At 45.6% G+C, this 15,920-nt stretch overlaps 1 protein-coding gene across 1 annotated transcript; it reads left to right on the top strand.

Moving 5' to 3' along the window:
- The first annotated feature begins 6,112 nt into the window (after positions 1 to 6,112).
- FNTA (farnesyltransferase, CAAX box, alpha) lies at positions 6,113 to 15,534 on the top strand. Its single transcript, XM_061455059.1, has 9 exons — positions 6,113 to 6,306; positions 7,160 to 7,245; positions 7,818 to 7,932; positions 8,885 to 8,989; positions 9,656 to 9,782; positions 10,465 to 10,613; positions 12,488 to 12,550; positions 13,037 to 13,208; positions 14,736 to 15,534. The coding sequence occupies exons 1-9, from the start codon at positions 6,128 to 6,130 to the stop codon at positions 14,862 to 14,864; spliced, it is 1,125 nt and encodes a 374-aa protein (XP_061311043.1). The 5' UTR covers positions 6,113 to 6,127; the 3' UTR covers positions 14,865 to 15,534.
- The last annotated feature ends 386 nt before the right edge of the window (positions 15,535 to 15,920 follow it).

Consider the following 15,920-nt stretch of genomic DNA (forward strand, 5'->3'; position numbering starts at 1 on the left):
CACAGCTCCTCCTGGCACCCCAGTTGCCCGTGCTGGGCTGCATGTTCAAAGGCAGGGTTTCCTCTACACATCATGGAACCAATGCTACATGGAGTAAATGGGTTGTACTGATCACACAACGATCTCAAATAGGAAATCCCAGTCATTCAGGAGCCCTAGATATCATCATGGGCTGGCCAGAAAAGATTTTGGAATGTCACCAGAGGAGGAGGTGATGCATGCTGAAGAGGACCCACCATACAATAAACTGTCAGAAAGTGAGAAGCAGTATGCCTTGTTTGCTGGTGGGAAAGCATCAGAGATGGAAGGCAAATGCATGGAGCCCCCTGCGACAAGTTGCAGAAACTGCTGCACTCACTGGAGAGGGTGAATCGAGTCAGTTTGCCGAGGTGAAAGCCATCCAGCTGGCCCTGGACATTGCTAAACGAGAAAAGTGGCCAGTACTTTACCTCTATGCTGACTCATGGGTGGTGACAAATGCCCTGTGGGGGTGGCTGCAGCAATGGAAGCAGAACAACTGGCAACGCAGAGGTAAACCCATCTGGGCTGCAGCACTGTGGCAAGATATCGCTGCCCAGGTGCAGGACCTGGTGGTGAAGGTACACCATGTAGATGCTCATGTACCCATGAGGGAACTGGGGAACACCAGAACAACCAACAGGTCAATAAAGCTGCTAAGATTGAAGTGGCTCACATGGACTTAGATTGGCAACATAAGGGTGAATTATTTTTAGCCTGGTGTGCCCATGGCACCTCAGGCCATCAAGGCAGAGATGCAACATATAGATGGGCTCGTGATCAAGAGGTGGACTTAACAATGGACACTATTGCCCAGGTTATTCATGAATGTGAAATGTGCTGCAATTAAGCAAGCCAAGCTGTTAAAGCCTCTTTGGTATGGAGGATGATGGCTGAAGTACAAATATGGGGAGGCCTGGCAGATTGACTGTATCACACTGCCACCAACCCACCAAGGCAAGCGCCATGTGCTTACCATGGAGGAAGCAACCACCGGGTGGCTGGAAACATGCTGTGCCCCATGCCACTGCTCGAACACTATCCTGGGCCTTGAGAAATAAGTCTTGTGGCAACACTGCGCCCCAGAGAGAATTGAGTCAGACAATGGGACTCATTTCCAGAACAACCTTGTAGACACTTGGGCCAAAGAGCATGGCATTGAGTGAGTATATCACATCCCCTACCATGCACCAGCCTCTGGGAAAATCAAGCAGTACAATGGGCTGTTAAAAACTACACTGAGAGCAGCGGGTGGGGGAAGTTTCAGGCATTGGGATACACACTTACCAAGGCCACCTGGTTGGTCAACACCAGAGGATCTGCCAACAGAAAGAACTGACAGAAAGTCAGAACTTTTACATACTGTAAAAGGGGATAAAGTTCCTGTGGTGCACATAAAGAATGTGCTGGGGAAGGCAGTCTGGGTTATTCCTGCTTCAGGTAAAGGCAAACCCACTCCTGGGATTGTTTTTGCTCAGGGACACGGATATGCCTGGTAGGTAATGTGGGAAGATGAGAAAGTCCAGGGTGTACCTCAAGGGGATTTGATTCTGGGGAAAAACAGCCAATGAACTCAATTATATGCTGCTGCCTGCTATATAACACTTTCATAGCCCATCAGCTAAATGCCCATCTCCGCTACTCTGGGCTTTGAAAAGAAGGTGTGTGCTGTCATTATCACTACCAGAGAATAAAGTCGTGGAAAAAGCAGGCAGCAGCAGCAGCAGGAGTCTCCCAGTACTGTCCTTAGGTCACCATTGACTGACCTGACTTCCCCCCAGTGACCCCCACAACAAAGAATGAACTTTGATGAGACCAGACAAGCTCAGCAGTGACCAGATGAGTTCAGCGGTGCTGTCAGCAGGCAACAACCCAGCACTGCACACTGTCTTTCCTGCCCTGAAAGGCTGTCGTGACAGATGAAGTCTGACATCATGGTCTGAACTAATTCAGAAAACTTTCTAGGGACGGTCCGTGGACCAAGGAATGATATCTCTTTGTGTGTGCATATATGTATGCATATTAATATATGTATGTGTGTGTATATATATATATATATATATATATATATAGGACAAAATTGTAATGTATTGGGAAATGTGGGACCTGAGTATGACGTGAACGTTATGGAATGACAGGTGGATACTGTCCTGGGTTCAGTTGTAACAAGCAGAAGCTGGTGGACTTTTTCATCCACTTCATGGAGGAGATTGACTAGGAGATTGGTGAGATGAAGCTGTCTGTCAACAGCAGGGCACACGTTGTGGTCGAGGAATTCCTCAAGAACATGAGGCTCTGAAATAAGAGGAGGCAGATCTCTCATGTTGGGATATCTGGAGTGGGCTGTGGGGCTCCAACCCAGCGTGGGCCTTGTGCCCAGTGTCCCCAGTCCCACCTGTGGGGACAGCAGTGCCATTGTGCCCAAGACCCTCTTGGGGACAGGGTGGAAGGACGCCCAGGGGTGCTTGTGCCCCCTTTGCTTGGGAAGTGCTGGGTTTGGGATCCCCAAAGCACACGAAAAGGGGCAGCAGCCGTGGTGATGCGGCCCTAGGGCGCTGAGGCACACAGGGACTCACAGCCGCCTCTCTTCTCTTGCCGTGCAGTTCCCCGGGGCCAATGGAACGCCTGGGATGGGCATGGAAAGCCGGGGCCCATGGAACGTCGGGCGGGGGATGGAGGGGGGGAGCGCATGGAATGCCCGGGGCCGTGGATCGCCCGGAGTCCTAGGGGAGCGCCATGGCAATCGAAAACAGAGAGGGAGGACCCGGCGATGGGGTCAGAACCTGTGGTGGAGGGAGTGGCCTAAAAAGAGGAGATAAATTGGCTTGTACGGCGCTGGGGAGGGGAGGCACCAAAGGAGTTGGGAGGAGCCTCTGGATGCGGAGCACGAAAGCGTTTGAGGGTCGGGGGGGTGTCTCGATATGAAAAGGATCAAGAAAGGGTGCTGGGAGGTTGGGGGGCGACACACATGACGCTGCGGGACTGGTGCTTGGGGCCAGCACGGTGGCTGGGGCTGGTGCACGGGTTGAGGGGGTCCATGTGCTGGACCCCACCTCGGTGCCCAGGGGGAGAATGGACGCGCTTGGTGCCTGGGGGATGCAAACTCACACGCAGGCTATTGCTGTTGGGTCACTCTCTCGTTGGCACACAGACCATCCCAGCCTAGCTGAGGGAGAGGGGCGACTGCCAGAGTAGAAGCTGCTCCTGCTGTTGTTGGGGGGCCGAGTGGGGCCTTTGGGCCCCGTATGGCACCCCTGGGGGGTGTAGAGCAGCCGGGACATGAATCTCTCTGACCTTGTGCATGCTGTGCTAAGCAGACGCGTCTTGGGCAGCCAGAAGCACAAAGGTGGGTGCTTTCACCCCCTGCCCTGCTGTCCCCCCCTGCCACGGGCTGGGGATATGAGGAAGTGACTCAGCCGGGCTTGTCCTTGACACCTGCTGCCAGCACCAAGCAGCAGCACTCCATCAACACGGAGCTGCTGAGGAGGGCCAGGCAGCACGTGGAGACAGCCGTCAAGGTGGGAGCCTGATTACAAACACACACACCAACATGCCATGGACATGTGTTTATTGCACTTGCGTCCCTCCCCAGGAGAAGATGTTCTCGGCACAGTGTCCCTACCCCATCACCCACAAGCTGCTGCAGGCATGGGAGCTGAGTAGAGAAGATCTCCAGCACTGTCAGGGTGGGCATCCACTCCGGCCAGCAGCAGGAGACCCAGAAACTGCTGGACGAGGAGGAGGAAGAGGGCGGTGGTGATGAGCAGTGGGAGGCAGAGCTGCATCCAGAGCCAGGGTTGGCATCCTGCTGGCCTCAGCCCTCCTGAGGAGGAGGAGGAAGAGGAGGAGGAGGCCCACTGGTATGATGAGGAGACCTATGGCATCCATGACATGATGGTTAGTGGAGAGGGACAGAGCTGAACACCGCAGGGCACAGCCTGGGCTGTGCAGTGAAATAGAAAAATATAGGCTGAAATATAATCTATTATAAGTAAGTAAATTAGTCCTGCTTAGTGATCATCTTTGTATAAGACAAATGATCATAGCTGACATAGTTCTAGGGCCTTGTAACCTTCTCCAAAATTTATGGTAATAAAAACAATGTGTAGATAAAGATTATCTAAAACTAGCAGATGTTCAGGATGAGTTGTAGCTGAGTTAACTGATAAGTAGAAGGATGGGGAGAAATCATTCAATTATGTGAGTGGTGTTACTAAACTACTTAAGCTGGAGTAAGCATTTACCTACTGAGCATGCTTCAAAGACTGCCAAGACGAAAGTTCAAGCAACAGCCAAAAGTGATGAAGATTGTTGGAAAAAGTAAACGACCCCCAAAGACCACTACCACATTTTGTGCACATGCAGGAGAAACTGTCTAGAAGAATGATGTTATACATAAGTAACCTCATGAATATGTATGCACCTACTGAATATGTATGCTTAGTGACTATATAAGGAAGGCTGGTTTAGCAATTTGGAGAGACACGCTAGGAGGAGCTATCCCCCGTGTCTCCTGGAGCCCCAGTAAAGAATACCTGCTTGTCAAACTTTGTTGGTGACTTTGTTCCTGGAGATTTCTCCGAATCAGCGGTGAGGGTGGGATGGGGCGGGCACCGGTTTAGAACCGGTGGAGCTCCTCGGTGACACAATGGCAGCCGGACATGGAGGAGAGGCAGGAGCATTCCCTGTGGGATGTGACAGCTCTAAGCCCCATAGAGGGGGGAATAGCACCCCCTGAGCCCCCCGGCACTCTCTCAGCCGTACCTGGCAGGAGCCTTCACCACGTGGAGCTCGGCGGAGAGACCCACGCGCCATCGCAGCGCCGGCAGCAGCATGGCCAGGCTCAGCTCCGCGGGGCGCCCTGGGACGGGGAGGGTCAGCACACACTGGGACCACCCAAAATCGATACCCCCCCCTCAGTTCTTGTACCCCCCATCCCACATTCACCCAGCACAGGCAGGCCGGGGTGTTTGCTCAGCACCAGCACAGCTGGTGAGGGGATGCGGGTCAGGACGTGGCCTCCCCCCGGATCGTCCCTGTTCCCCCTCTTCCTGTTCCCCTTGGTACGTTCCCGGTGCACCACAGAGGCCTCCAGCAGCCCCAGCGTCCCCGATGGGCTGCGTGGCTGCTTCCATCTGTGGGGTGTGGAGCCGGGGGGGTACGAGTGGAACAACCGTACCCCTGGTTGTGGGACAGCCACCCTGGTCAAGTGCTGGTGGTCACTGCCCTGGGTTCAGCAGTAGCAGTCATTTTCCTCCTTAGTAGCTGGTGCAGTGCTGTGTTTTTGATTTTAGTCTGAGAACAGCGGTGGTAACACACTGATGTTTTAGTTGTTGCTGAGCAGTGCTTACCCCAATCAAGGACTTTTTAGTCTCATGCTCTGCCAGTGAGGAGGGACACTGGAAGCCAGGGGAAAGCAGAGACAGGACACCTGACCCAAACTAGCCAAAGGGGTATTCCATACCACAGCACGTCATGCCCAGTATATAAACTGGGGGCAGTTACCCAGAAGGCCCAGATCACTGCTCAGGTCGGGCTGAGTATTGGTCAGCGGGTGGTGAGCAATGGCATTGTGCATCACTGGGGTTCATTGTTTTCTTTTCCTCTTTTAGTTTCATATTCACTCCCCTTTTTATTTCCATTATCGAGGGGGAGTGATTACCGGCTGGGCTTAAACTACAACAGCTTCCCGTAGCATCAGTCCAGTGCTGTTGGATGCATGATTTCGCAACTGCAAACCCCAGTATTGGTGTGAGAATCACTGAACGGTTTGTGTTGGAAGGGACCTTAAACCTCATCTAGTTCCAGCGCCTACCATGGGCAGGGACACCTTGCACTAGACCAGGTTGGTCAAAGGCGCAGGTCTGCCTCAGGGCACGGCCTGACCCAGTCTCCCGCCGCCTCACCCGGTTCGTTCCCGTGGGTGAAAGCTCCTCAGGGTGCAGTCCGGCCCTTGGGCGCTGCCGGTACGGCCAGGCCCCGGCCGCCGGATGGGCCCCGCTCGGCCTCCGCACCCCGGGAGGCGCTGTCGAGCCGCGCGACTGCTCTGGCCCCGCCGCCGTGCCCGCCTCGATGGTTCCGATCAGGTCCCGGAAGCAGCAGTGAGGTGATGGCGGCTGATGGGCCGATGGCGGCTAATGGGCCGGTGGCGGCGGCGGCGGAGCTGCAGACGGAGGGCGAGGTCGGTGGCGAGGTCTGTGGCGAGGTCGGTGGCGATGCGGAGGGCGACTTTGGGCAGCTGCTGGAAGAGGAGGAGGACGTGGAGGACGCCGGCTATGTGCTCTACAGGTACGGCTGCTCCCCTCACAAGACCACAGCGTCGCCGGCGGGAGCAGAAGGCCTTGAGGGGACAAACGTGAAAAGCGTCGGGTGTCGCGTCCTGCTCGGACCCGTGGCAGCCTGCGGGCGGGGTGGGTGGTCAGTCCCTTCCCTCCCCCAGGTTGTGCTGCCATTAGGCTCTGATCCCGTCACATATGTCAGCACCTCCTTTACTTCTTTATATGCTCCTCTCTGTTGCAGACAATAGAATCATAGAGCCAAGTAGGTTGGAAAAGACCTTTAAGATCATCAAGTCCAACCATTACCTCAGGATTGCCAAGGCCTCCACAAAACCATGTCACTGAGGGCCTCATCTACACATTGTTTGAGCAATTCCAGGGTCGGTGATTCCACCACTTCTCTAGGCACCCCGTTCCAATGCCCGAGCACCCTCTCTGTGAAGAAATTGTTCCTAAATCCAATCTACACCTTCCCTGGCGTACGTTGAGGCCATTTCATCTTGTTAGTTGGGAGAAGAGACCAACCCCACCTCACTAAAACCTCCTTTCAGGTAGTTGTAGAGAATGATAAGGTCCCCTCTGAGCCTTCTGTTTTCCAGACTAAACATCCCCGGTTCCCTCAGCCACTCATAAGACTTGTGCTCCAGGCCCTTCACCAGCTTCATTGCCCTTCTCTAGACCCGCTCCAGCAACTCAGTGTCTCTCTTATAGTGAAGGGCCAAATAACATGGTGACAATAATAGTGAACTTTTTGAACGGGGATGTGTTACTATGCATAGATTTGTGCCTGTAGAGGTTTAAGTAGCATTTTGTCCTTTTTAGAAGCATTGGAAAGAAAAAAAAAAAAAAACATGTATTAACAGGGACAGGAAGGAATGGGCAGATATTGAACCAATCCCTCAAAATGATGGGCCAAATCCTGTTGTTCAGATCATCTACAGTGAAAAATGTAAGTTTTAAATACGTTCTACAATCACAACTTTAGAGTGGCTAAATTTGTACCTGTCTTTAGCGTTGTTAAAGCAAGATTTCTCATTTTGGATAACAAACCTCCTAGAGCAGTACTGTGAAGAAATTATTGTTTATTATGTAATAGTGGTTGTGTGTGATGTTTTCACCAAACATGTCTGAAATTGGATCTTCACCTGAGATGTTAATAGCCAAAGTTTTATTTTAAAATCATACAACTGAAGAGGTCTGGTTCACATAATAAGGCGTTTCTAGCCCACAAATAGCAAAGGAATATGTGAAGCTCTCACATCTGGGCAAATAGCGTAAGTAGCAAGGAACTTTTCTGATTGTTTTGGATGCTATTCAGGTGGTGTACTTTTAAGATACTTTTGCAGCTTTTCAGTATACTAATACCATTTAGTAGTGCTGTCAGAGTAGTATGTAGCTGTCATTTTAAAGATGTATATTTAAAGTACAAAAAATAGGAAGTAACGTCAAAAGATTACTAACCTTACCCCCTAATCAGGCCATTGTTTCATAGCCTTGGATAAGATGCTCCTATTTATTTAGTTCGAGACGTCTATGATTACTTCCGGGCTGTTCTCCAGCGGGATGAGCGAAGCGAAAGAGCCTTCAAACTAACAGCAGATGCCATCGAGTTAAATGCTGCAAACTACACGGTATGGTAAGTGATAATTTTGGGATTATTTCTACCATTAGTTGATTGCTGCCCTTTTATGTCTTTAAAAAATGTGTTAGTCTAATCAGGGCATGACAGAGAAGTGGTGTCGACTTCCAGTGAGCTTCTGAGGAAAGCCGTTATTCAGTCTCATTTTGATTCAGTGGTTTTCATGCATTTGGCTTTGAGAATATTACCAGTCAGGTCAGGATTAGCTGCAAAAAGAACTTTGTTTTAAAACAGATCTGGTAATGTGGCCTTGGCAGGATGCTGAAAATGCCTCCAGTTGGTTTCAAGAGTCATAAAGCCATGACAACTACTTTATCTTACTAAATAGAATCATCGAATCATAGAATAGTTAGGATTGGAAAGATCACCTAGTTCCAACCCCCCCCTGCCATGGGCAGGGACACCTCACACTAAACCATGTTACCCAAGGCTCTGTCCAGCGTGGCCTTGAACACCACCAGGGATGGAGCATTCACAATTTCCCTGTGTATGCTTACTAAGTAGAGCATTTTAGAAGATCTGTCAGGTAATGTGCAATTAGGTAATGAACAAATAGTGAATTTATAATATTCAGAGTAGGACCTTTTAACTCCTGAATGCTAGCAAGTACCTCTTGTATGACTTTATTCTGCTAACTTGCATAAAATCAGAAAGTTTACATTATTTTAAGCACATAAGCCATAGTTTCTGTGAGGATAAGACTAGTGTGGGTAGTCAGAGATTGAAACAGGATTTCTGTGATCTCAGGTAACATACTGTTGTAACCAGTTGTATTCCAGTTCTCTGCTGTTTGATAATTGAATGGCCTTTAGCAGAACTGGATAGCGTTTTGCACTCTTTTTAAGTCAGTATCTATTAGAAGTACTGTGAATAAAGGTTCTTCTGTGTCCTCCTCTGGGAATTTTAGCAAAGCCATGTTGCAGCATTCAAATGCTTGACTTTTATGCAGGCATTTCCGGAGAGTCCTCCTGCAGTCCTTGGGAAAGGATCTCCACGAGGAACTTAAGTATATTACAGCTATCATTGAAGATCAGCCAAAGAACTATCAAGTCTGGTAATACCATGTTTTCTTTTCAGTTCTGAATGTGTTTGTAGATAGATTTTTGGGGTTTAAATTGCCCAGAATCAGTTGTGATCATTGATCCTAAAAGTTGTTAAGAGTTGCTTTCTGCATCTGCTTCAGTGGCAGTACTGGAAGATTTAAATGGGAGTTGCATCAGCATCACTGCCACAGTACTCTTTAACTGTTTGTTCTAAATATGTGATTATGACATGCTAAAAAGTCTGACAGATAAAAAAATTACTCATGAAAAGGCAAACAACAGATAGAAATGTGTGTGTTTCCTTTTATTGGCTTTTGGAGTTTGCTTATCTGTTGTTGGGTTTTGAAGTGAGGGGGAGAGTAGGCAGAACAGCTACATTGTGCTAAAGCAGATAAATTTGGCCATCAGTGTTAAAAGTGGAAATATGTTACTTCAAGTAAACATAGCTTATCAAAAAGGAGGTGACTGGCCAATGCGTGTACGTAGATAGAATCCATAACATTATAAGTCTACATTGTGTTTCTTAGAGCATGAAATGTTTTGGTTAGTATATATAATTTGAAGTATTTAATTTTTTTTCTAAGTAGTACAGTTGCCCTATGCTGTTTTAATACAGACGGTATGCTCACAAAAAAATTCAGACTATTCTAAAAATAGTTTCGGCCTCTTGTCATTAGGCATCACAGACGGGTGTTGGTAGAGTGGCTGCAGGATCCATCCCAAGAGCTTGAGTTCATAGCTGACATTCTTAACCAAGATGCCAAAAATTATCATGCTTGGCAACACAGACAGTGGGTTATTCAGGTATTGTATCTACAGAACTGTTGATTAAATAAATAACTTGCTCAGGTACTAGAGTTTTGCTTCTCAGATACAATCTGAATTGCATTTGGCACTTTGTTTCTAAGGCTAAAGGGGGGAAAACAATTGCATTTTACTGTGTGGTATTAACAATGAACTTGACTTTTAGAAACAAGTTCAAAAAGGCCTGTTGTTGGTTACTTACTTTTATCTGTGTGAGTTTAATAATGACATAATACCATTGTGTGCAACTGAATAGTGTAGTGTGTTCCTCATGTGTTGCAGAATGACTCTAAGAGCAGGACCATAGAGTTCTGGAGGACTGTGCAAGCAAGGCAGGGGGTGGCCCCCACAGGTGGCTGGAGACCGGACCTGGGAGGAGAATGTGGAGGAAGCTGTGGGGGCTAACCAATACTGTTATGCCAAGAAGGAGTGGCTGAATACCACTCCTATATATGTGTGAACTGCATCACAAATGAATTAGAAGTTGCTTATCACCCATATTGGGTTGGCCTGTCTGCTTCTCCTCGCCGCTTACACTCATGCACCCTTTAATTTTTGTTAATTTCCTTTAAAAAGTTTGTGTATATAATGTTCAGAGAACTTGGGAGAAAGGAGAATGTATTAAAAAAAAAAAAACAGAAATATTTGGTTGTGATAATCTCTCTTTCTTCCCTTTCCATAGGAGTTCAAGTTGTGGGACAATGAACTGGAATATGTAGACCAGCTTTTGAGGGAAGATGTGAGAAACAACTCTGTTTGGAACCAGCGGCACTTTGTAATCTTCAACACTACAGGCTATGACGATCCAGCAGTTCTAGACAGAGAAGTCCAGTTAGTAACATTATGCATGCTCACATTAAGCATTCTTCATTACATGAAAACAAATCAACACTTTGGCAGTCTCTGTGGGCTTGTCTTTCCTGGGCTCACTGTCACAGATAGCAGATAAAGTGTTAGTGCATGTACTGATGTGTTCTGTACCACTGACTTGTGGAGTAGTACTGAAGCAAGCTATGCTTACTCCAGGCAAGCTATTCTCACGAGTCTGTCTTCCTGCCCTGCTGTTTATTGTGCAAAGAAAACTTCTGGCCTTTCTTAGTCAATGAGCGATAGTGGAGCAACCTGCAAGAAAATCTGTGTTGCTGGAACTACATAAACTTTGCTCTTCGTTAGTATTTTGCATCCTATCCCTAGAAAGCTTGGAAGGAGAGGCACTCTCAGTGTAGTACTGAGCAGCTGTTTTAGTAGTAATGATTTAAAGTTACCGTGGATGTGTATTGTAGGAGGAGGAATTGCCTTTTGTGAGGAACATAATGCAGCTGGGAAAAGAAAAGAGCTTTCAGGGGTATGTAGTCAGCATGAAGACAACTACTTATATTAGATGGCTTGTTTTAGGGAAAATGGGCTTTGGAAACTCTCAGAGTGGTATGTTTATAACTGAAGAGAAAATGGGCCTCTAGCCATCTGTTCTACTACTGTGGTGGCAAGGGAAGCTCTCTTCACATCCCAGACTGCTGATCAGGGTTGATGGTTGTGAGAAGTTTGTCTGAAGCGAAGAAGCAATGAAAAGAAGGTACTACAAATATTTGAGTGGTTCTTTATAAGTAAGAATGAGTCTCTGAATAGATCCATTGGTATGTTGCTCATAGAGGATCTCAGCCCACACCACCTTTCAGGCTTGCCTTTGCAAACTGCTGTGAGTTTTATTTCCAGTTTATAACTTTCCTGCAGATTAATAAGTCTGAACCATTTCCATGACTTAGGCTTGGATGTTTCCATCTTTTTCTCTCCAGATGCTAGATCTGACATCCTCCCTTGATCTAAGATCTTGATACATGGTGCTGTGTTCAGGATAATTGGATACCATTTTAAGAATCAGACTGTCTAAGGTTAAGACTTCCCTGATGTTATAGAACCGTAGTTGGGCTGGTTGTTGCTTGACATAGTGACTGCAGAAGATTAAAAAAGTATTAGGGTTGTGTTGGTGTTTTGGTTTGTTGTTTTTTTTTCTCAGCACTGCTTATAGAATTTTTTTATCAGTATCTGCTGTCTCTGAAAATCAGCTGAATGCCTGGTTATGCTGGGGAAGGGCAGAAGGTAAATGTTCTGTGAAGATTAAATGTGGCTTTGCAGCTGCATGGCAAATGCCTCTCATTGCTTTGGTTTTAAAGGAGTTGTTTAACTTCTACTTTTTAAGAACTACTGCAGAAGAGAGCATGAGGTGAAAGCTCAAGCTCTGCCTTCCTCTGTGTTTGCTCAAGTGCAACATCGTGAAAAATGTTCTGCAAGTAGATACAGAATATATAATGTGCAGTCGTATTAACATAGCTCACCCTCGGCTTCAATTGTGCTAGCCATTTTCAGTCCCTTGATATTTCTTATGAGGGCGCAAATTATTCTATCAGTTTACCAGGAGAGTACATCATGTTTGTTTCTTAGTGTGATTGCTCATAATTTTGAGAACTGTCTCATAATTGTATAAAATGCAGCAAATGGAACACTTGAGAATTTAAAACAGTTCTCATGAGGTTCTCTTTGAGACTTGTGGCGATTGTATGGCATGGCATTTTTTATCTATGGCCCAGCTGAGATGATCTGCAAAAAGACTCTGAAATACAGACTAGAGGGATGCATTTGGAAGCATCTGAGGGCATCGAGGTAATCTCTCACTCACTGTTAATGGTTGCATTCATCTTTTTCTCCAGATACACTCTTGAGATGATCACTGCAGTGCCACATAATGAGAGCGCTTGGAACTATTTAAAAGGGTAAGGCATCATTCTCTGTGGGCAAAGAGTATCTGTAGAAGCTATCTTATGCCTAGCTCTTAACTGGAAAGAGCTTGTTGCTGTTCATTCTAGTGTTGTGTTCTCAAGCAGGCAGGCAGAAACCTCCACAAGGGGTTAATATATTAATCTAGTTTCTCCATAACTTTCCACTAAGTATCTGGCCTTGTGACTCTTATCAGAGGATTGCAAGTACTCATGCTTTTAAGAACTTGACCTGTAATGTTACTGCTTTCAAGAGCCTGGAATAAGAACTAATGACTATGCCTTCAGTATAATTTCTTTTCAGATGAGCGTAATTACAACATGAAGCTGTATTGTTGCTGAATGCTGCTTACTTTCTGCCTTACTTGTATTGGCACCCTTATTTCAAAACTGATCTCCACATAAAAGAGCCATAACCGAAATAAAATTCTTCACAGCATGTTTCCCAGTGTTATGTTTCAAGCCTTTTAACCTCTGTTTTAGGATTTTACAGGATCGTGGTCTTTCCCAGTATCCAAATCTATTAGAGCAACTGTTGAGCTTACAGCCCAGCCACAGTTCACCTTATCTGATTGCATTTCTTGTGGACATATATGAAGATATGCTTGAAAACCAGTGTGATAACAAGGAAGAAACACTAAACAAGGCATTAGAGGTATGTTTTGAGAATTTGGGTTTTTGTTTCTTATGCCATCTATTGTTCTCTTGTTTTATATCCCAACAAAATGGGATTGATTTTTTTAAATAAAACAGGTTACTTGTTAATCACTGGAGCTCTGTGAAGAGTTGAACATGAAAGCCAGATAATCAGAAGGGTCTGATGAATTTATCTATAGTTAGTAATTTGCCAGATAATCACTGTAAGCTTTCTTCACCTATTAGTAAACGAAAGGTTTCTAATACTGCCTGCAGAAGAAAGATGTTTCAACAATCGAGGTGTTGTTATGCTGCAAAGCTAGCATGGGATTACCTTCCTTCTCTGTGGGTTAGTGAATCTTGTTCTCAGAGTGTCTGTATCTAAAAAGAATCTCAGGAGCCCTTTGCACTTCTTAGCTCTTTCTAAGAAGGCTGGCAGAATTAGCCTAAAAGCCAGCAGGCAGTGGCAACATCAGTAAGGGTTGTCAGCACCATTTCCTACAGAGAATCTATGACTTCTAGCAGTGCTGTATATCTCCTTGTGCTTCATATCTGGGGAGCTTCTTGCAACTGTTTGCAGTGTAGTTTTTATAAAACCAATTTTCATTCACTGTACGACAGACTGAAATCTAATTAGAACTGCAGTTCTTGCCTGGAGTCTCTGTGTTCCAACATTGTTCATTCTCAGCATTTTTCCTTTTGTTGTATTCCAGGACCAGAGTGTAAATAAGTGTAGTAGTATGTCCCAGATGCATATGCCTTTATACTATTGCACAGAGTTTGACTTCTTCATCTATTTAGGTATCAAAGCTCCTATTTCTCAACTCTGGTTCACTGATTGAGGCAATGTCATCTGCATAAAAGAAGTGAATTGACTAGAACATTTGTAGATAGTATTCATACAATACAAATTTTACACAAAATGTTATGTGAGTAGAGTTGATTTCTGCTGTGCCTCACTGCACACCCAGATCAAAATAAAAATCAGAACAAGTAGAAGTATAGCACCAACTCTAACATCTTGTGAGAGAACGTTACTGACTTGCATGGAGAATCCTTTTATGACAGTCTGCTAATTGAGAAGCCACAACCAAGTATCTCCTGTCAGTCCACCAGAAGTACTGAAGATTCAAGAGCAGGATGTTCCACCTCTGCTTTGAATGAAGTGGTGTACAGCCTACTGGATCACTAAAAAAAAATAAAGCTGCTCAGGAAGTCAAAAGGATACTGTAGTATACTTCAGGCTGAATAGTCTGGGGTAGATGATGAGTGGTAGGCGTGGAAAGGAGTAATGGGGAAGCAGCTGCAACTGAAATAGGACTGGAGATATTTTTGTGCAGTTTTGTGTCAGATTACTTGACTACCAGGTGGAGTGGACATCAGTTTGAGGTCATCAGACAGTTGCAAATGGGGTTAATAAAACAATTGTTGCTGGAAAAGGTGTTTCTGTTACGGGCTGAACCATATATTGTATACATTTTATAAAGATAATTAAGGATTCTGTAAACTTTTGGTGTAACTCCAATCTTTCAATTTTCTTTTATAGTTGTGTGAAATTCTGGCTAAAGAAAAAGACACCATCCGAAAGGAATACTGGAGATACATTGGAAGGTCCCTTAAAAACAAGCACAGCTCGGGCACTGAACAGAGCACACTGACAGACAAGCAACAGTAACTGAACATGGGAGAAAATGGTGTTAAGTTCTCAAGCTGTTTTAAAGCAGTACTAAGCAGAGTTATCAACTATTTTAAAATCCAGAGTAGTATTTATAGTCCGGTGAAGACATACTGCAATAAAAGAGGAGTGCAGAGTGCTGTATAGTCTTCAGGTTGCTGCTGCTACTGGTGATATTTTTAGGTGCAGTCAGGAAATATATTAAGGCTTAATTATTGAAACGTACTAAATAAAGGTTTTATTTCCTAGTTATAGATATGTAATAACGTTAATAGCCATCTGTGGAAGTGTTCAAGGGCGATGGGGCTTTTAGCATCTTGATCTAATGAGAGGTATCCCCACCTCTGTGGCAGGAGGGCTGTAATTAGATGATCACTTAAGGTCCTTTCCAACCCAAGCCATTCTATGGTTCTGTGATAAAGCTATACCTGCTACTTACAAGGCAATAAACCAACTTCTTATGCCGTGGCTTAACCACTCCTGGTTCCTAACAGTCACATCAGATGGTGCAGTAAAAACTGCAGGTAATTTAGCTGTAGTAGATATGAAGTGAGCTATTTCTAGTTAGTGCAGTTGTTGCCTCACATAGGAGCAGCTATGCAACACTGACAGCCCGTGCTATTGTATGCAGTTAATACCAAGTGTCATTTTGTAATAAAAACAGATAACATTTTTCTGAAATTTTTTGGTGTGTGTCTTTTGGCGTTTAAATGTGCATAGTTTGTTCTTTTATGCTAATAGGGGTTAAAATATCCCTTTTAGGGGGATTCTATTGTACTGAGGTGTCTTTTGCACTGGAGTACTCTCATCCTAGAAACTTTCGATACACTTGATGTATTCAGTGGAGCCTTGAATTTTTATCTGCACAGTCAGGAAAAATTCTGTAAGGACCCCAGAAGATCTGCTTATTTTTTTTAATTGGGATTCTGTTCAGCCAGCTGAAAATCTGATTTATCTATTTTCTCTTCACCCTTTGCAACCTAACCAAGCTGAAGTCATAGTTTGTAAGAGATAACAACTGGTTATGTTGCATATCTTAACTGGAAAGGAAGGACT

Source organism: Pezoporus flaviventris, unplaced genomic scaffold (assembly GCF_033815535.1).
Source record: "Pezoporus flaviventris isolate CSIRO_AGI_PZ_B2104156 unplaced genomic scaffold, CSIRO_AGI_Pfla_v1 ptg000018l, whole genome shotgun sequence".
Lineage (NCBI taxonomy): Eukaryota > Metazoa > Chordata > Aves > Psittaciformes > Psittacidae > Pezoporus > Pezoporus flaviventris.